Source organism: Haliotis rufescens, unplaced genomic scaffold, assembly GCF_023055435.1.
Source record: "Haliotis rufescens isolate VD_foot unplaced genomic scaffold, xgHalRufe1.0.p SCAF_26, whole genome shotgun sequence".
Lineage (NCBI taxonomy): Eukaryota > Metazoa > Mollusca > Gastropoda > Lepetellida > Haliotidae > Haliotis > Haliotis rufescens.
Window position 1 is genome coordinate 2791735 of NW_025963957.1, and position 20507 is coordinate 2812241.

Here is a 20507-nt window from a genome sequence, read left to right on the forward strand (position 1 = left end):
CTGAGTTGGTATTTATAGAATCTTGCCTGATCAATCCTGCTGATAGTTCCCTGGGCCCTTGTTTTTCGTTAACAATATTTCACAATATTTAAGACAATATTTAATTTCGTCTTAATTGGGTTTATAACATTTGTTTCTAGAGGACAAATAAATGAGTAACGTATTTACATACACTAAAAAGATGGGTCTATGTAGTGTTGCGCATTGAGAATGATAGTCACGGCGAGACAAACGTAAATAAAGTTATGGGCCGAGTAATCCAAAACCATTAACAAATATCAAATCACATTACAAATTCTCAAAACGTTACTCCCATCAGCTTTTAATAGTTCACAAAAAACATAACATGATTGCGAACATGTGGCTTGCCTGTCACGGGAAAACTCGTGTGGGTTGTCTTCGCTAGATCCTTTTTACCTGTTTATGGTGCAGTTGTCTCACTGAGCATATTCGAAAACGAGGCTTGGGGGAATCCCGAGTGGTTAATGAACACGGGAAATTTTCAACTACGAGCTCGGCTTTTTATGGCGTATTGTAATGGGAGAAAAAAGATAAAGCCTCGTTCTAATCGTGACAGATTAATCACTCGTGTGTAGATATTTCGGTAACAACCGAACACAGTGGTTAATCCTCTATTTAGATGGGGCTCACAAGTATGACGTCTCCCTATTGACAAATACTTTCTGAATGAGGTTGTTTACTGTAAATAAACCCCACCCTAGAGATCATGTATACCAGGATTCGTCAATTTCTAATCTTAAATACTCGAGTTATTGTGTACGTTGGATGACCTTGAGCTTCAGTGTGGACCACTCGTATATCAGACAAATATTCTTCAGAGGTCATATAAGTGAAGGATATCTGCTCTACAAGGGGTTATGATTGGTTGGTTGATTATGTGGTTAACACAATCATTGTCAGTAATGTTATTGTCAAAGCCTCACTAACAACAATAATATAGTTAAATTCCATTTGGAAGGTGTAGTAAACATGTATACAAAATTGAAGAGAGAATATATAGGTATGATAACTAAAAATGTAAGTCATTGCAATTCTAACATTCTGTTTTATTGCCAGCTACGAATTAGTCACTCAATCATGCATTCTACGAACAGCAGGAACGAACACGTCTATTTTGGTCTTCTAGCTGAGTACTGGTATATTGCACAAAACTATACCTTTCCCTGCATTTGACCTTCACCCAACAGCCATGGTCATGTGTTTTCGCACCACTATAAAAGAGGACTGGCTGTAACAGTTCTGTCCTGTGCGTAGGCTTGCGTTACAAAGGCATATACACAATTGTGCAATCGGGCTGTTTTGTCATACACAAAAATAGCTGACATTATCGTTTCATTGAATTTCGACTTTCACTTCGACTTTCTATGTACAACACAGATATGGAATCATTGGTGATATAGATACTTGGCTACCACGAATACGGGTCTCTCACCTCAGCACAGAAAAATAGCCTGTTTAGATTATTCTTTTTAGTAGGACTTGGGTTCACCGCGGTTCTCGTGATTATGTTGCTTGTACCTCTACACCGAACAGTAGTACGAGCTAACGCCGGTTTAGTGTTAAATACTGCTATGCGGCGTCAGGCAATAAATATTTTGTTATGCAAATTGTGTGACTGGCGGGAGCTACCTATGAGGACATGCTTACCCTTTTCGAGAACACCTGGTGCTGTCACTAATTTTAAGTGGTCCATTCAGTGGCCCTTTACGCCGAATGGGATCTGTTTCGGCTTGAATCGAACCTGGATATTCAATGGCGTTGACTTTTTATATATTATTATCACACAATATGCCACATAGTTCCTGTGTGTAGATCTAAGAATGAATCCATATGATTTGTTTGTTTGTTCTGCTTTCATTTATTTGCTGTTTAAAGCCGTATTCGGGAATACTCCAGCTGTGTGACGGCGATCTGTAAATAAACGCGCATTGACCAGACAATCCAGTGATTGATATTACGACTATCGCAATTGAGATACACCACTGAGATACAAGGACGCGTTGCCTAACCAGAAACCACGCCTGACCAGTCGATCTATTAAGTCGCCAAGAGGTTGATGGGGACCACTTTGAACCCGAATGTGATTAAGAAACAAGAATGCATACACAGAACATTCATCATGGATGTATATGATATAGTAAATATAGTGAATATATTTAAAATATACTTCCGGTCATACTACAAAAAACATATATTTAAACAGCAGTATTACATATGTGTAACATGTTTTGTGAAACACAAGGTAATGTACATATGTTAATGATAATGACATGCATGGAAGAATTGTGAAATGGCAGTTTTCAAAGGAGATTTCCCGTTATTTGTTTGTCAAGTTGTTTGTATGTTTGTTTTCCTTTTAACATTGACATTGATAAAAGGCTCTCCCCATGTCCTTTTTTCATGACCCTCCCTGAAAATGCAAAACGGAAAAGCACTTTATGTTTTATTATAACATGTCAGTTTTACATGACACTCCCTCTTAGATTGAAGAGAGAAAATATCTTGCCTCAAAATAAAATCAAACCTTAAAAAATCAAATGGTCGGTCATAAGTGTAATGTCTTGGCAACACACAACTACCATGACTGTCAATCATGATGATCAAGAACATATTAAAAAATACAGGTGGTCATTGCCATTTACACAGATCGGCTCTGTAATCCTCATCAATTTTGAATAGGTCAATGTCATTTTTATTACATCATTATCACATGACCATACATGACTGCCAGTTATGATGCCTCAAGAATATAATAAAAAATACAGGTGATCATTGTTATTTTTATCAGCTGTGTGTTTCTCGTCACTTTTGAGTAGGTGAATGTTATTCAGGAGATAAACCTACTGTGTTTTGAAATTTGATGTAATCCCGCTGTAGAGTAGATACCTCGTGTTTTAATTTGGAACCGGGCGCTTTAGCGCAAGGTTTCAAATGTTTAAACAAGAGGTATCTACTCTGATGGATTTTCAAATCCCCTCTTGCCATATCCTTACGATGGTGGTTGATGGAGATAGCAATGGATATCTAACATAAAAAGGTTTGTAAACAACATGTTGTCATGATTCAAGTTTCTTCAAACACATTTTTATAATGTCATATTCTACTTTCACTGTCAGTTTTTTCAATGACGATCGAACATGTCCCTAACTGTTTCATAAACCTTTTATTTGTATGAAAAAGATATACCTTCGTACAATCTTGTAATCTCATCACCAAAGCAGACATTAGAGACCAAGCCCGTATTAGAGGAAATATCGATACGTTTTACAGTTCCTTGTGGTGATCGATCGGCAGCCATTTCTTTATGAATCGATATGTAGGCTATCAATGTATTCATACGCACATATTTTGTGTGAAAAGGCTATACTAGGTGTTTCCCTAGCAAAAAGGAAACTTCTTTTTAACCAATAAGAATCAAGCATTCTTCAATATCATGGTGGAATATATAGAGTATTTATGTGTCGAATGAAATATCATGTTTCTCTCATCGAGTGACTGTGGGAAAGGACATATTTTCACATAATATCCCCTTTTCCCCGTCACTCGATGAGAGAACCATGTGATATTTCACTCGACACATGAAATATCCTATTTATTATATACTTTTTGTGTACTTGTCTACCAGAAAATTACATTATTTCGTTACAAATATAAAACCTTGAGACGTACATTCTCCCTACCTAACACACAGGAACGGTTCACCACCCCTTGTATTTGCGACTTAAAAAGTAGTTTCGTATTTGAAAAATATTACAAAATATAAACAAAAGTCTAAAAAAATATTAAGGGTCGCAAAAATCCTTAATCATACATTTAGATATGATTATATACAATTTCATCTTTAACAAAAAAGATTCTTGAAAACTAGGAGACCGCTGTTGGAAGCGAAAGAATACATGCTGGTCAAGTAACAAAAATGGCACTTTGCGAGATGAGCAGTATCGATTGTGTCAAATGAGAAATTTACGGTTTATAAGTAAACATTTTCGAGAGAATAACAAACGGCAAGAAGTGATATTAACTCCATCAACGACCGTCTATCATTATTTTGCCTTGTAAATGTGGACCTAACATAAAAAGAACGTCTACAGTTTGTGTACGGGCTAGTCACTTACGACAAAGGAAGACAATTTAAGGTGAGGTAACTCTTGTATGACAATAGTTCCTTCAAAGTGTTATGTTCACTGCAGTGACATATCAAGTGTAATGTTCACTGCAAAGAAAATATCACTTTTCTCAACTTCGGAAAACTCAGTCTTTCACACTGAAGAATATAATAAATATTACATCACAGCAGCCATTCTGAAGCATAAAAAACATTTCTTCATAGCATGAGCATCTATAATTGCCGTCGGGTACAATTACAATGAGAAATCACACATCCAATCCAGCCCTAGTTCTCAAATCTGTTATACGGATGGGTCTGATACACAGCGCTTTTAAGCTATAAGGTATCCCTTGCATTGTATCATACATTCGATTACAGGCTAATAGTACGGTATATATTCCTTTCCGTTTGGAATTGTCTGATTATGACGCAATACACCAAAGTGGTGTTTCTGGGAGGTACCCTAGTTTTAGTGCTGCCAGGAGCTTTCGGAGGACCTCATCCAAAGATCCCTACATTGCATATGCTGCAGCCCACAGTCTTCCTTATCCCACCTTGTGTGCTGTGGCCTCGACCAAAGGTACCAGTAGGGGAGAGAACCCTGTGTGTCATGTTCACGGCCTCTGTAAACATGACCTCCACGTGAACTGCAGAACGGTCCAGTGTTTCGTATGTGCTAGATAGGTATGGTTTTCGCAAATACATGTTGGTGTCTGAATCAAGCTTCAGCAGGTGTGTCTGACAGAAACTGTCTGCCTCTGATCCTGAATGTGTCAGGACCAAGGTGACGTAGTGAACACGGCTGCGTGAGGGCTTGCAGTAGAAGTCAGCAAAGTAAAGTTTTGCTGAATCATCAAAAACCTCGCTCAGTGGCATTTTCACTCTCCTGTCTCCAAAAGGCGACTTAACTGGCAGTTGTCCATCCGTAAGTGTCACGTTAAAGAAAAGACCCTTCAGTCTCCCATTTATTGGACAGCGTTGGTCTCCGCCATTGTCCTTCAGATAAGGTTTCATGATGTTATTGTGGTTCAACCGGATGTCATCGAAATAGGAGGATGGCTTGTTGCGATAGAGAGTAGACACTGCTTCAGAACTGCCTAAACTGCAGTGTTCCTCAGCTTTCCGGAGCAGCCTTCGCAGATATTCTGAAATGGGAAGTTTATATGGTACATTATGATAACATCCTGTGCTAATAATTAGAATTTATTTGTTTTGTTTGTTTGTTGTTTAACGCCACACTCAGCAATATTCCAGCTATATGAAGGCGGTCTGAAAATAATCGAGTCCAGACCAGACCAGACAATCAAGTGATTAACATCATGAACATCGATCCACGCAATTTGGATACGATGACATGCATCAACCAAATCAGCGAGCCTGACCCGTTAGTCGCCTCTTAAGACAAGCATAGTCGCCTTTTACGGCAAGCAATACCTTTTCTACCCTGGATCTTCACGGGTCTAATTATTAGAAACGTAAGATGAGATGACATTGGTGGCTGTAAATTCAAACGGTAAACGGCAGAGAATCTGCCGAAACAGATTATCCATTGTATCATATACACACACTGGACCCATCCATCGTAGCCGGGCTGCCGGGTAGCCTAGTGGTTAAAGTGTTCGCTCGCCCTGTCCAAGACCCGGGTAGATTCCCGACATGGGTCCCGTTTCTGGTGTCCTCCGCCGTGATATTGCTGGAATATTGCTAACAGCGGGATAAAACCATACGCACCTACTCGCACCATTGTAGCCGTCATAGCTTTCTTTCGGAAATATAAAACACCAGAGAATAACCAGTCTCGATTATCCACCAAAGCAGATTCCATCGGGCGTAAATGGGAAAATAGTGAAGAAAATCATTATATCAATAGATAACTGAAAATCAGTGATGACACCAGGTGTTCGCGTAGAGGGTAAACATGTGGAAATAGCTTGAAAAGCGTGTTACGTTCTTTGATTAGCAGTCCGTTAAACTGTCAATATATTTGCTAAATGAATTATATTCAATGAATGTGTTTTATTGACTCAAACCAGTGGATAATGTAAACATCTTAAAACAAAGTAATTATTTTAGTTTACGGAAGTATGCAGGTAAGTAAATAAAAAAATTGGAGAATAGTTTCCAAGTTTACAATGCTTCACCACTACGACCAAAGGATCAGAAAAATAACTTCAGGGATGTTTTAGTTTGGATAGAGATACGTTATGCCAGCTAAAGTGCATTAGATCTATGTCGAGTTTCCAAGGAAGGCATGTTTATTACAGTACAACATTGGACAACATCTAACCATAATGTTTGAGAACCTGGTGTAGCTGAAAGGGTTAGTTGGAGTTCGAGGTCCTGAACGTCGGGAACCCTTATCTAACCGTGTCAACGATTAGACAACAAAGTCCGAGTGCTCCTACCTCCTTAAACCATGGAGGTAGGAACATTCAAAGAACCTTAGCATGTTCAAACAACATTTATTTTTGTATTCAAGATATTCAAAAACTCTGTGCTTAACTGTGAACACACTGTGTGAGTGCCCCCTGAGTGATGCACGTGCTGATGTATATGTTCCCTGTGCCTTGACACGTGCATCCCTTTATTTTGCGGCTGGGTTTTGAAGTGCATGTGAGGTGATGTGAAATGGGGTTTAACGTCGCGCCCATGATTTTTGCACTAAAATAGCGTCGCGATACTAAAATGCACGTCCCGGGGCAAGTATACGATTCATTTTGAACCAACCCGAGCACATTAAACAATTACATGTATATCATGTGCCCATGTTTACGGGACTATTATGAGCAATCATAGACCAGATGAAGAAAAGAGTAATTTTAAAGAAAAGCTACCAAATCACATGCACGTTTAATGTACATAATAAAACTCTGAAAAATATACCAGTTTATAAACGGATAAACTCTTCGTCCAGATTTGAGTAAATATGTCATTGTTAATTTCACATGATTTCTTCCATGTCGCCGTACCAGAGGACTATATTAGTTAGCCTTCGGTGGGGACTTCGAATCCCGCTGGCAACACACGGTTTTGTGAAATTGTTCTGTCATTAAAGCGTGTTGAAGGGGAGAAAATAAGTTCCGTCATTTCAAAGTTGTGTTCACCTAACAATTAAGTCAGTTGTAGACAACGGAGCCATTGCCTATATGTTATCTCCGCTATCAGTATGTCCTTACCTGTGTATATATTTGTTTGGTTACGGTATAACTTATGTTCATACTCCTCTGTACGCTGAACTATATTGTTCATCTCTAAAGCGGGTGTCACTGACCATCTTACCACGAAACCAAACTTTAAAGATTAGGTTGCATAGTTGTATATATATATATAAATGTGTGAGACAAACTCTGTGTCACCCTCAGACATGTGCACAATGACTTATTACGAGTGTTAGTCAATTTATATTTAATCCATTGACCCAACTTTGGATTCCGGGTTAGAATGTGTCCACAACAACGCTTGATAGCGTTTCAGCGTACACTGACGGCGTTGATCTTTGCTAGTAGCATCAATCTCTGGTTTGACATGTCCAGATTCGATCCTTAACGGACTAACGTCATTTGGGTACAATATGGAAGTGTGCGGCGTAAACAACAACACACACACGCACACACGCACGCACGCGCGCACACACACACGCACACGTTTACCTCTGTCGTCGGTCATGCTCCATCCTGCAGCCATGATGATTTATGTAGCTGTTTCTTTTTCCACCTCTTCTTCAAGGGATGACTGGGGTAGGTATGTTTGTTGTGTGTATACGTTGGCACAATAAATAGCTCAATACACCCGTGTGCAAACATGATTGCATTAGCCCATGTCATACATGAGTGTTGATCCTTGAACTGTTACTTTCCCTTTCGATTTCGCGTTCTGAGTATAGATTAAGAGAACCTTCCAGGAAATTTAGAGGTTATGAAGACCCGACCAAAATCTTTTAAAGTCAGGATATAGCCCCCTTTGTATTTATTTGTATCTATTCCAACTACGCCTTGTTCATTCGACTTCTCTGTGGTCCAGGTGATAAAGCGTGTGCCCGGAGAGAGCGAGGTCGAGGGTCTACCAAAGGACGTTAAAAGATCGTACTGTTTGGTACCCAGACTGGCACTCGGAATCAAGTGGTTAAACCAAGTATTATTCGGCTCGGAGTCAGTATACTGTGTATGAGTGGGGTCTTCATTAAGTTCATGTCAGTGGGATAGCACTATGAGATCCTCATTAGTCCGGACCAGTACAAGCAGCCACACACACACACACACACACACACACACACACACACACACACACACACCTCCACACTCACGTGCATGTACTCCGCTGTGTAAGTCTAATGGACCATGTTTTATGCAATTCATGTGCAGTTTGTGATTTTTCATAAACGTTTTCAGTTGCAGAGTGAAGAAAATCTTGACCATTCAGTGTTATGAGTCAGCCAAAATTCCATGTGCATCAATTGTTTGAGAAACCTAACGTCACTCAATTCCAACGTTTATCAACTAAGACACATAAAGTGCCTTACTCTCCACACATGTTGGTATACATGCCCATCACTCAACTGTTCTTGTGAGTTAAGTGTGTTCGAATCCCAGATTATCCCACATTAACACAAGACAAGTGAGTGAGTGTCTTGGCTTTACACTGCTTTCAGAAACATTCTACGTGGGCTATTCACATATCGAAAACAGGTCCCATGGCGTGAAGAATATACCACCAGGCTACCCAATCGCACTTCATCGATAAAAAAACACCCATAAATGCATTGTAAACACCTTTATTAGTAACATCTTACCCCAAACAGGGACATATCTCTTTGGAAGATAAATTGAACCGATCAAAAAACATAACACTTTGCGACTCCTACGCGTAATATTTGGCAGATACACAAGAAGATATGGTCAGTTTATGGTCATAAACTTACATTTTTCACTTGTTTTCATAAAAGAGTTCCTTCTGAGTATAACCCCTGAAGGTCCGGGGTAGAATAGGTCTTCAGCAACCCGTGCTTGCCATAAAAGGTGACTATGCTTGTTGTAAGAGGCGACTAACAGAGTCGGGTGGCCAGGCTCCATTTCTTACGTTTTGTGGCCTGTAAGTCTAAGGTTAATTATATGTCGAATCCCCCTAGATATTTATGAATACCAAGTGAAACATGAATAACAACGTTCAAGACATGTTTTTAACAAACTTTTTTCCTTGTAGTCTGACTCGTGAAGACCCGGGGTAGAATAGGTCCTCAGCAACCCATTCTTGCCATAAAGGCGACTTGTCGTAAGAGGCGACTAACGGGGTCGGGTGGTCAGGCTCGCTGACTTGGTTGATGCCTGTCATCGTATCCCAATTGCGTGGACCGATGCTCATGATATCAATCACTGGATATTCTGGTCCAGACTCGATTATTTACAAACCGACTTACATAGCTGATATATTGCTGAGTGCGACGTTAAACAACAAACAACAAACACACCTCCTGAGTGTACACCTATCCCAGACGTGAAGTGCTTGTGGAAGAAATATACTTGACAACAACATAGAAGTACGTATATACAAGGAAGTTTTAGCTGTTGTTGTCAAGCGACTTCACCGGTAATCCGCCAACAAAGAGGGCATGCTGTAGTATGCTGTTGATTTGGGTAGCTGTGGTAAAACCTCTTTGATTGAGGTTCATGTATAATACAGGCAATAAACTGCCAAGTGTTAATAAAACACAGCGACATATTACTTCATGTCCGATGAATAGATACCAATACGTTTAAAGTCATTCGTTGTTTGTTAACATTTAGAAACTATTGTTACCCGTCTGCTGCTATTACTAAGCGTGTTACAGCTGCTACCAGCATCTCTATACAGCCTGACCAAGCGATCCATGTAGTCGCCTCGTACTTGTAGGTTCTTCCTGGACCTATCGGGTTAGGCCGACCTATCCTACATTACATTAGAATTGAATAAATGCGAATAAATAAACTGGAGTACACGGTGTTTGTACATACAGAAAGAGTGCATAGTTTGTTTCACGGTACGCGAAGCGTGAATAACGTAACGTGTAAGCAATTGCGGCTCTGCCTTTTACACTGCCAACAAGGATATATTAATAGACCTGTTCTGGCGCCTTTAAACAAATATTGAACAAGATATCGCCGTAAGTGTACCATCCCCGTCTGTTTTGCAGTGCTAATGAACCGCTATGGATGTAATGGACCAGAGTGAGTGAGTGAGTTGGGTTTAACGCCGCTTTTAACAGTATTCCAGTTATATCGCGGCGTGTCAGCTTAATGTGGGAGGAAAGCCCGAAGTGATGCAGGTCTCAGACGTTTGCAACTTCGGTGAAACCCACGAGCACGGGTATGGTGCTGACAAACCTAGAAACATAATCGGGGCGAACCGGGATTCGAACCCACAATCATAGGTTTCTGGTGTGCCCAAGGGACGCAACTCTGCACAGCGAATCGCGGCGCCTTAGACGACTGGGCCACCCGTGCCCCCTAATGGACCAGTGGACCAGAACGAATAACCACAAGTGAGGTGAGGTGAAATTGGGTTTAACGTCGCGTCCAAGATTATTGCACTTATATAGCGACGTGCATGCAGGTGTGTGTCTGTGTGTGTGTATGTGGCTGCTTGTACTAGTCCGGACTGATGCCGATTTATAGTGCTAGCCCACTGAGAAACCATGCCGCAGTTTAACAGTATACTTACTCCGAGCCGACCAGTCCTTGTTTTAGCCCCTTAATGCCGAGCGCCAGACAGGGTAACAACAAGTACCATGTTTTAACGTCTTTTGGTATGACGCGGCCGGGGATCGAGCGGGCGGACGCTCTACCACTAGGCCACGTAGGCGGTCGAATAACCACAGAGACATATGTAGAGTATATCGGTCAGGGAGATGAACATGTCCTGTAGCATTGTATACCGAGAAATAAGTTGGTGGGAGAGTTTCAATTTCACGTCGCATCGGCTGTGTTCCAGTCACAATGAGGAATGATCAAAGATATTAAAATATCAGTTGTGAAATCACTCATAGTGTTACAGAAATTGGCAGGAGGAATACCTTTGTATCGTGAAACACTCATGTGTACATGGTTTCATGATTTGTTACACAACGACTGTGTTCCAGCCATATTACGACCTGGAGAATGAGCAATGACACAAAACTATAAGCTGTCAAAGTTTTCTCAGTTAAAGTTCTGTACTCAGATTCCCGCCTGGTGCCTCACTACCAGCGGAACAACAACACGAAGTATCGCTCAGTGGGGATTAACTTTCCCTACCTAGATTTACTTTGGCTGGTAATCAACCTTTGTTTAATCATATCTGATCAAAAACAATAAATAATTTGGTTGGTTGGTTGGTTTGTTGTTTAACGACGCACTCAGCAATATTCCAGCTATATGACGGCGGTCTGTAAATAATCGAGTCTGGACCAGACAATCCAGAGATTGATATCATGAGCATCGATCCACGCAATTGGGATCGATGACATGCATCAACGAAGTCAGCGAGCCTGACCACCCGATTCCGTTAGTCGCCTTTTACGACAAGCATAGTCGCCGTTTACGGCAAGCATGGGTTGCTGAAGACCTATTCTACCCCGGATCTTCACGGGTCTCAATACATAATACCATATCAGAGAAGCATATGTTCAACATGAGATACTGGATCTCTTTATCTGTGAGATTAATGGTGTATTGATGAATCAAATCACATCAAATCGTTTTATTCAATATTCTGGTGAGATGCAAGAATAAGAATGTGCTGTGTGCACTACAAAATCAACACGAATAAGAATGTGCTGTGTGCACTACACAATCAACACGAATCGAATGTGAAAGTTAATGACGTACAATTCTAGACGTACAACTCAAAGCGAATTATTATATATTAAAATAAATGTATATACATGGTACTTATGTTTTACATGTCTAATACTGCATGTTTAATACTTTTTCCCATATTGTTTGTAAAATGCAAAAAGATGATTTTGCTGGAATATTGCTAAAAAGCGGCGTAAAACATACTCAGTCACTCACTCACACTTACAGGGCAATTCATGTACTGTTGACATGTACACTTTGTCTAGGCATACATTTATGTAATCAAAATGTTTGAACATATTGTCTTAGAGAATGCAGTTGATTATCGACACAAAGCTCCAAATGTCAGCTTTTCAATTCAGGAGTGAAGATTTCAGTGACAATTTTGAATAAACGCGATAAATTCTTTCCATAATCATAAGAAATCTCGGCCAAAAGCAGAGTCCGATAAGCATGTGTTTATGAATCACTATCTAATAATGATGATACCAGGTGTTTACAAATAGATAACCGTTTTCTGCCCCACCGGTGGCACTCGTCACAAACACATGCAAAGGCAAGTCAATTGTTTGCCTGAATGATACAGGAACATATGATATAAATAGTGAAAATTCATCGATTATCATTTTGTTCACTGATGCGTCAAATTTTGAAATATCCTCCACATTTCGTTTTGAAAGCTTTACTGAGGCATTGAATGTTGTAACCTTGATCAAACAACTTCTAGGACATATTCATATGACGCTGTTTGTAATCTTGGTAGAAAAGCAAGCTCGATTGTAGCTCAAAAGTTGTGAAAACACCAGGTCTGGAGCTGCTCGACATAAGGGAAAGTTGACTTTCGGATCTCATCCAAATACCCTATTCCCCTGCATCACATATGCTGCAGTCAACAGGTTTTTTTATCCCACCTTGTATGCTGTGAACTCGACCAAAGGTACCAGTATGGCGTTTATGCGCTTGTCTGATTATGAAGCAATACACCCGATGGACATTTCTAGAAAGAACCCTCGCGATTAATTGCTGCCGATAGCTTCCGAAGGAAATCATCCAAAGATGTATCCCTAGCTTGTCTGATTATGAAGCAAAACACTCATTCTAAGATATATCCTCAACATTGCACATGCTGCAGCCCACAGTCTTCCCTATCCCACCTTGTGTGCTGTGACCTCGACCAAAGGTACCAGTTTTTGAGAGATCCCTGTCTGTCATGTTCACGGCCTCTGTATACATAACCTCCACGTGGACACGAGGACAGTCCTTTGTTCTGTATGTTGAGAATGTCTTTATCAAAAACTTGTTGGAGCACGAATCAAGCTTGAGCAGGTGCATATTACAGAAACTGTCTGCCTCTGATCCTGAACGTGTCAGGACCAAGGTCACGTAGTGAGCACGCGTGCGCGTGATTCTGCGTGGGGACCTGCGTGGTGGCTTGCAGTAGAAGTCAGCAAAGTAAAGTTTTGCTGAATCATCAAAAACCTCACTCAGTTGCACTTTCACTCTCGTGTCTCCAAAAGGCGACATATTTGGCAGACTGCCATTCTTAAGCGTCACGTTAAAGAAAAGACCCTTCAGTCTCCCATTTATTGGACAGCGTTGGTCTCCGCCATTGTCCTTCAGATAAGGTTCCATGATGTTATTGTGGTTCTGCCGAATGTCATCGAAATAGGATGACGGCTTGTTGCGAAAGAGGATAGATACATTATCAAAGCTGCCTTTACTGCAGTGGTCCTCGGCTTTGCGGAGCAGCTTTTTTAGATATTCTGAAACAGGAAATTTAAAATGAACACCATGATAACATCCGGTGCAGTACTGAAAATTAGAAACTTAAGATGAGATGACGTTTGTAATATCAAAACGTCAACGCCATAGAATAATCAGTCTCGATTCCAAAGGGCCATCCCAATGATGTTTCTAGGTTTGTCGGCACCATACCCGTGCTCGTGGGTTTCACCGAAGTGGTAAACGTCTGAGACCTGCATCACTTCGGGCTTTCCTACCACATAAAGCTGACACGCCGTGATATAACTGGAATACTGTTAAAAGCGGCGTTAAACCCAACTCACTCACTCCATAGGGCGTAAAAGGCAAAATAGGGATGACAATGATATGCATGTGTCAGTTGATTTGTGACTCCAGGTGTTCGCGAAGCAGGAAGATAAAGCATAAGAAGTGTGTAACATTCTTTGAAAAGCAATCCGTTCAAGCATCATTATATTTGTATTGTAAATTATATTTAATGAATTTGTGTTGTTTAAAATGTTTTAAAAATATCTACAAATGAAATCTTTGCTTTTTGAGTAAAGAATTGTGACCTTGAGTTTTGTAGCTATCAGTTAATTATATTGATTATACACACACACACACACACACACACACACACACACACACACACACACACACACACACACACACACACACACACACACACACACACACACACACACACACACATTAACACACACACACATTAACACACACACACACATTAGCACACACACACATTAACACATACACACACACACACATTAACACACACACACATTAACACACACACTAACACCTTTACCTTTCTCGACATCTATACTCCCTCCTTCAGCCATGACGGATAGGATAGTTGTTGTGCTACTGCTTTTCCAAGCTCTTCTTCACAAAGTGAATTGAGTAGTCATGTTGGATCGATATATACCTGGATACGCTTATGTGTAAACAAGATCCCTTTGTCCCCTACATCAATGCTGATCCTAGAACTGTTACTTTCCCTTTCGATTTCGCATTCTAAGTATGTAGTAAGAGAACCTTCATGATAATTAGAGGTCATGAAGACCCGATTTTCATTCAAAGTTAAGATACAGCCCCCTTGTGATTTTATAGACCATTACATCTATCATAACTACGCCCCCAGTACGCCATGCTTGTCGTTAGAGCCGACGTATGAGGACTGAGTGCCTACAGGGCTTGGCTCATTGTATGTACCTAAGGCTAGGATCGTTGCTCATACTGTCCCCCACTGTTTCCACTAAAGAAGTTCGGTACATCTGATCAATCACCTGCGTGTGTTTTACGTTGCTTCCCGTTTATGCAGTCGATGTGCAGTTAATGACTTATCATAGACGTTTCCTTATGCAGTATGAAGAAAATCTTGATATTTCACTCATGAATTGGGGGGCGGTCGGGTAGCCTAGTGGTTAAAGCGTTCGCTCGTCACGCCGAAGACCCTGGTTCGATTCCTGACATGGGTACAATGTGTGAAGCCCATTTCTGGTGTCCCCCGCCGTGATATTGCTGGAATATTGCTAAAAGCGGCGTAAAACCATACTCACTCACTCACTTATGAATTGGCCGAAAATCTATGTGTGTCAACTGTTTAAGAAACCAAACGTCATTCAATTCCAACGTTTATGAACTAAAAAACACACTTACATGTCTTGCTTAGGTATAAGTTTTCTTCACTGAAGTGTTCGTATGAGTGTAATTGTGTTCGAATCCCAGATCACCACAAGATAAGTGAGTGAGTGACTTTGACTTTACACATCCTTCGCAATAATTCCGGCAATACCATGTGGAGACATCGGAATTAGGATTTTCACGTTTAACACGTGTGGGGTCACTCGGCGTTATGGATAAATCACCAGGCTACCACACGGCCCATAATCAATAAAGATCGTAAATGGATATGAAACATCTTACCGTGTGTGTACCCAGAACAATACCATTTTAACTCCAGCAGGTATGTATCTCTTTGGAAAGTTAATTAACCCAATGATAAAATAAAACTCAGGTACACAACAAAAAGCATTAAACTTTGCAACTCCTATACAAAACAATTGACAGATACACAAAAGACATGGTCTTTTGTCATAAACTTACTGTTTTCATTTGGTTTTACAAAAGAGTGTGAAATCTTCAAAACACCCCCTTTGTGGGTTTGGTTATACACTTATCACGGAGGTGAAGTGCCTGTGTAAAAACGTTCATATCTGTTACTGAAGAAATATACTTGACATAGGGGGTAGAGTTACCTTGATACGTGGCGGATAGAGTTACCTTGATACGTGGCGGGTAGAGTTACCTTGATACGTGGCGGGTAGAGTTACCTTGATACGTGGCGGGTAGAGTTACCTTGATACGTGGCGGGTAGAGTTACCTTGATAAGTGGCGGGTAGAGTTACCTTGATACGTGGCGGGTAGAGTTACCTTGAAACGTGGCGGGTAGAGTTACCTTGATATGTGGCGGGTAGAGTTACCTTGATACGTGGCGGGTAGAGTTACCTTGATACGTGGCGGGTAGAGTTACCTTGATACGTGGCGGGTAGAGTTACCTTGATAAGTGGCGGGTAGAGTTACCTTGATACGTGGCGGGTAGAGTTACCTTGATACGTGGCGGGTAGAGTTACCTTGATACGTGGCGGGTAGAGTTACCTTGATACGTGGCGGGTAGAGTTACCTTGATACGTGGCGGGTAGAGTTACCTTGATACGTGGCGGGTAGAGTTACCTTGATACGAGGCGGGTAGAGTTACCTTGATACGTGGCGGGTAGAGTTACCTTGATACGTGGCGGGTAGAGTTACCTTGATACGTGGCGGGTAGAGTGACCTTGATACGTGGCGGGTAGAGTGACCTTGATACGTGGCGGGTAGAGTTACCTTGATACGAGGCGGGTAGAGTTACCTTGATACGTGGCATTTATCAGAAGAAAACTTCACTGCATTACACATTATATATCATGTTCTCGAAAGTAACATACAAGTATTTGTCAATGAGTATAAACAAGTACGTTTCAGCTCTATCATTCAAGTGACTGGAGAAACGCTGACATAGAGTCCATAACAAAGTTTGCTTTTGATTTGGATAGTTGTTGTGGTAGCAAATAATTATGTCATAACATACATGACATTTAAATGAAGCATATAGTTAACGTGAGAGACTGGCTCTCTTTATCTGTGACATTGATGATGTATTGATGAATCAAATCAAATCAACATAGATCACCATTTATTCAATAATTAAAACGATTAAAACGATCATAACGATCAAAACGAATGACAGCAAATAATTATGTCATAACATACATGACATATATGTGAAGCAATTTGTTAACATGAGAGACTGGCTCCCTTTATCTGTGACATTGATGCTGTATTGATGAATCAAAACAAATCAAACCAAATCGTTTTATTCAATATTTTGGTGAGACGCAACAATGAGAACGTGCAATGTGAGCTTCAAACATCAGAATCGAATAATAAGGTTAACAATGACAATGTCAGAAGTACACTTTGAAGCAAACAATTAATTATGTATACATGTATATGGAAATAACAATATTTTACATGGTTAATACTTAAGGCACACAAAAACTAAATAAAAGACAAGAATGGAATATTGGTAAAAACCAGACACTCAAACATTGAGAGATGTTATTCATTGCAGTGATACAACATTTACACTTACACTGCAATTCATGAGCCAACTGTTCCAGCACACCCCAAACACCATCTTGAGTCTTCATGAGCGTTCAGCTCGTAAAATCCCAATATCGAGGTCAATAAAACATTACACACACACACACACACACACACACACACACACACACACACACACACACACACACACACACACACACACACATATTTTCTAGCTATTTAGATATTTCTATCACAGTTTAGTATTTGTAATGGGTTTGTGTGACAAAGTGGATATTGGATGTCATTTTCTGCCTCATATTTGTTGGTAAAAAGAAGACAGTGACTTGATGATTATATAGATGTTTCATGATTAATTAATTATAAAATGCAAAATGGTTCCTACGTTATTTTTTTCACATGAATCAATTTGTCTGGTTTCATTCGTTGTAGGTAAAACAGTATCTTGAAATGATTACAATCCCAGATTTCAGAAATCCACACCAACATGCATTAAACACAGTACCTTTTTAGACTAATGTTGCCACACATTTATAATCAAATCCATGAGCTAAAAAGCAACTCTACATGTGTATCTCATCTGATAGTGAAATAAAATAATATTGTCAGTACGAAAAAAAATATATATACAGTGTGACACATTACTCTAAAGACATGTCATAGTATATACACATTATACTAATACAAGCACCTACTCGGGCGATCTGTCATTGAATCTGCTCAAGATTATTTAATATAGTCCCATCAATCGAGGTATCAATAGTAATCATCAAAATCATAGCCAATACCCATATCATCATAATAGTCCTCAAAAGGATTGTTTGTGTATCCAAAAAGATCGTCATCGTCAAAACGAACGTCATCGTCAAAACGATCGTCATAGTCAAAAAGATCGTCATATTCCACGTGATGTACATATCTTCTGCTGGGTTGGACTCCGACATTGCAAATCCCACACCCACCAGCTTTTGGTATTCCCCCAACACTTTGCCCTCGTCCATATATCCCTGTAGAACTGAGGATCCTGTTTGATATGTCTATATCTTCTGTATAGAACACATCAACAAACACTTTGGATCGTTTCAGTGTTGAATACCCCAGGCTTTGCTTTCGCAAGTACAAGTTGTTCATGACATTGAGTTTGATCAGGTTCTCTCTACAGAACATATCTGCTTCTGAATCAGCCTTTGTCAGAACCAAGGTAACATAATGTATTCGGTTGCGTGAAGGTTTGCAAAAGAAATCGGCAAAGTACAAATTTGATGTGCCATGAAACACCTCACTCAGCGGAACTTTAACTCTTGTGTTTCCAAATGGCGATTTATCTGGTATAACACCTCCGTGTAGTGTAACCCCAAAAAAGAGGCCGCCAAGTCTGCTATTGATTGGACAGCGTGGATCACCTCCACTGTCTTTGAGTCTCTTTTTCATGATGCCATTGTAGTTATTGTTGATATCCTGAAAGTAGCTGTTGGGTTTATTCCGGTACAGGTAATATACATCTTCAGATGTGCCACTCTGGCTGTGATCATTAGCTTTATCTAACAGCTTCTGAAGATATTCTGTAAAATGAATATGTAAATTATGTTTTAGTATAGATATCATGGAAGCCATGTTAACATCGACGTAAAGTATTTCAAATTATTGTGACTCTCACAGATGAGAAATTATATCCCATTCAATACCGACTGCATATCTGTCCGCCGCATTATACAACAGAAATACAAAATATGTCAGACGAGGTAGTTTGAGCGATTCCTTTAGCACACAAAATGCTATGAAAATACTGTAATAGTCATCTTGGACATAAGTATATCCATACCTTTTCCTGCATCGGTGCTTCCTCCCACAGCCATGATTGCAATATGGTTGCCGATTCCCGTTCTGTGCATATGTTGGCTCTATTATTAGAAACAGAGTACTGTTGTGCAATAGGTCGGATTCTTTGTATTGAGATAACTGACATAATGCTCGAGCGTATACAATGACAAGGTTCCTTGAATTTCTACTTTCATTTTCACTTCTATTTTCTGTGAGGTATAAGAAAGGCATTTTAGGTTGTAACCAGTGTAATGCTAGATAGTGTATGATTCCCATGCAGGAAGTATCCGAGGTAGGATCAAGACTACTTAGTGGTATGCAAGAAGTATATTATGGTATGCTAGGAGTCGGTTATTGACGTAGAAACCGTTGCATGCATGATGTGCACAAGTCAAACCAGAGGTAACAAAAAGTCGCATATTTTCACTCATATTTTCACTAACTTACTCATTAAGTGATTGATCTGAACCAAACGCTGCTTTACTGTTTTATCCGTTTTGTGTAAGGTATCACCTATCTCTCCGATCGGTTTTCTTATCCGACTTCTTTCTATACAAAAGATGCTTTTGACACCATATATAATGGCTGCTTACGTTTACGTGGTTCTAGCCAAAGCTACATATTCACGGGAGCGTGGCTGAATCATATCCCATGTTCCCGAAGCGAATGTCTGGTTCCCTGGATGACCTGACAAAATGTGTTCATGACCTAAAAAGCACTTATCGACTCCTTCATTTGTCTCGAAGTCGTAATCGAACATATCAAGTCTCTAATACCTTGTACTACGACGCATGTTCTTGATTCAGACATGATTCGGTATTGAATAGGTGCAATTGTTAAATCTTTGATAACACATATATCAAATAGACACAATGCTCAAAATATTAGTATTATATTTACTATTTACATATAAGAATAAGAAATGCAGCAAAGAGGTGTTTGGTGATCCTGGCACGTCCGGGCTGGTTAGGCTCAACATCAGCTCAGGGCCCTTGCCCGTCTACACGTTGCCCAGATAGCGAATGGGACTTCTCCTAGCAAGCGCTGCCTAGTCGAACCCACCCAAAACTTTTCGGAGAATGTGAAGACTCCCCAACACTGCAGCCTTCTGCATTACCCAGGTTGTCAGAAGAGCTGTATTCCTGGTAGCAAACCAGGGCACTCTCCCAATGTCAGTCAACAGATTGGGAGGTACCAAACCTAAGGCACAGAGAACAATGGGGAGTCTGACAACTTGGCACTTGGGATGCAAGCGTGATATTTCGAAAGCGAGGTCTGCATATTTGCCATGTTTTTCCTGAATCTTGTTAATGACATTAGTG

The 20507-nt window shown here is 40.2% G+C and overlaps 3 protein-coding genes across 4 annotated transcripts; all 3 read right to left on the minus strand.

The window, feature by feature from the left end:
* Positions 1 to 2451: 2451 nt before the first annotated feature.
* On the minus strand, positions 2452 to 7959 carry LOC124141419 (phytanoyl-CoA hydroxylase-interacting protein-like). The gene is made up of 2 exons (XM_046509423.2): positions 7780 to 7959; positions 2452 to 5274 (listed from the first exon to the last, which is right to left on the minus strand). Exons 1-2 carry the CDS (start codon positions 7811 to 7813, stop codon positions 4628 to 4630), a joined length of 681 nt encoding a protein of 226 aa, XP_046365379.1. The 5' UTR covers positions 7814 to 7959; the 3' UTR covers positions 2452 to 4627.
* A 415-nt stretch (positions 7960 to 8374) lies between these two features.
* Positions 8375 to 19299, minus strand: LOC124141415 (phytanoyl-CoA hydroxylase-interacting protein-like). 2 transcript variants are annotated; one of them, XR_007222866.1, is made up of 3 exons: positions 19187 to 19299; positions 17499 to 18926; positions 8375 to 8420 (listed from the first exon to the last, which is right to left on the minus strand). XR_007222866.1 is itself a non-coding variant. In XM_046509420.2 (2 exons), exons 1-2 carry the CDS (start codon positions 19254 to 19256, stop codon positions 18121 to 18123), a joined length of 876 nt encoding a protein of 291 aa, XP_046365376.2. In that variant the 5' UTR covers positions 19257 to 19299; the 3' UTR covers positions 17099 to 18120. The 2 variants fall into 2 exon arrangements, 1 of the variants encoding a protein (XP_046365376.2); XM_046509420.2 differs by lacking the exon at positions 8375 to 8420 and having other exon boundaries at positions 17099 to 18926.
* Positions 11825 to 14668, minus strand: LOC124141416 (phytanoyl-CoA hydroxylase-interacting protein-like). Its single transcript, XM_046509421.2, has 2 exons — positions 14507 to 14668; positions 11825 to 13700 (listed from the first exon to the last, which is right to left on the minus strand). The coding sequence occupies exons 1-2, from the start codon at positions 14538 to 14540 to the stop codon at positions 13036 to 13038; spliced, it is 699 nt and encodes a 232-aa protein (XP_046365377.2). The 5' UTR covers positions 14541 to 14668; the 3' UTR covers positions 11825 to 13035.
* Positions 19300 to 20507: the final 1208 nt, after the last annotated feature.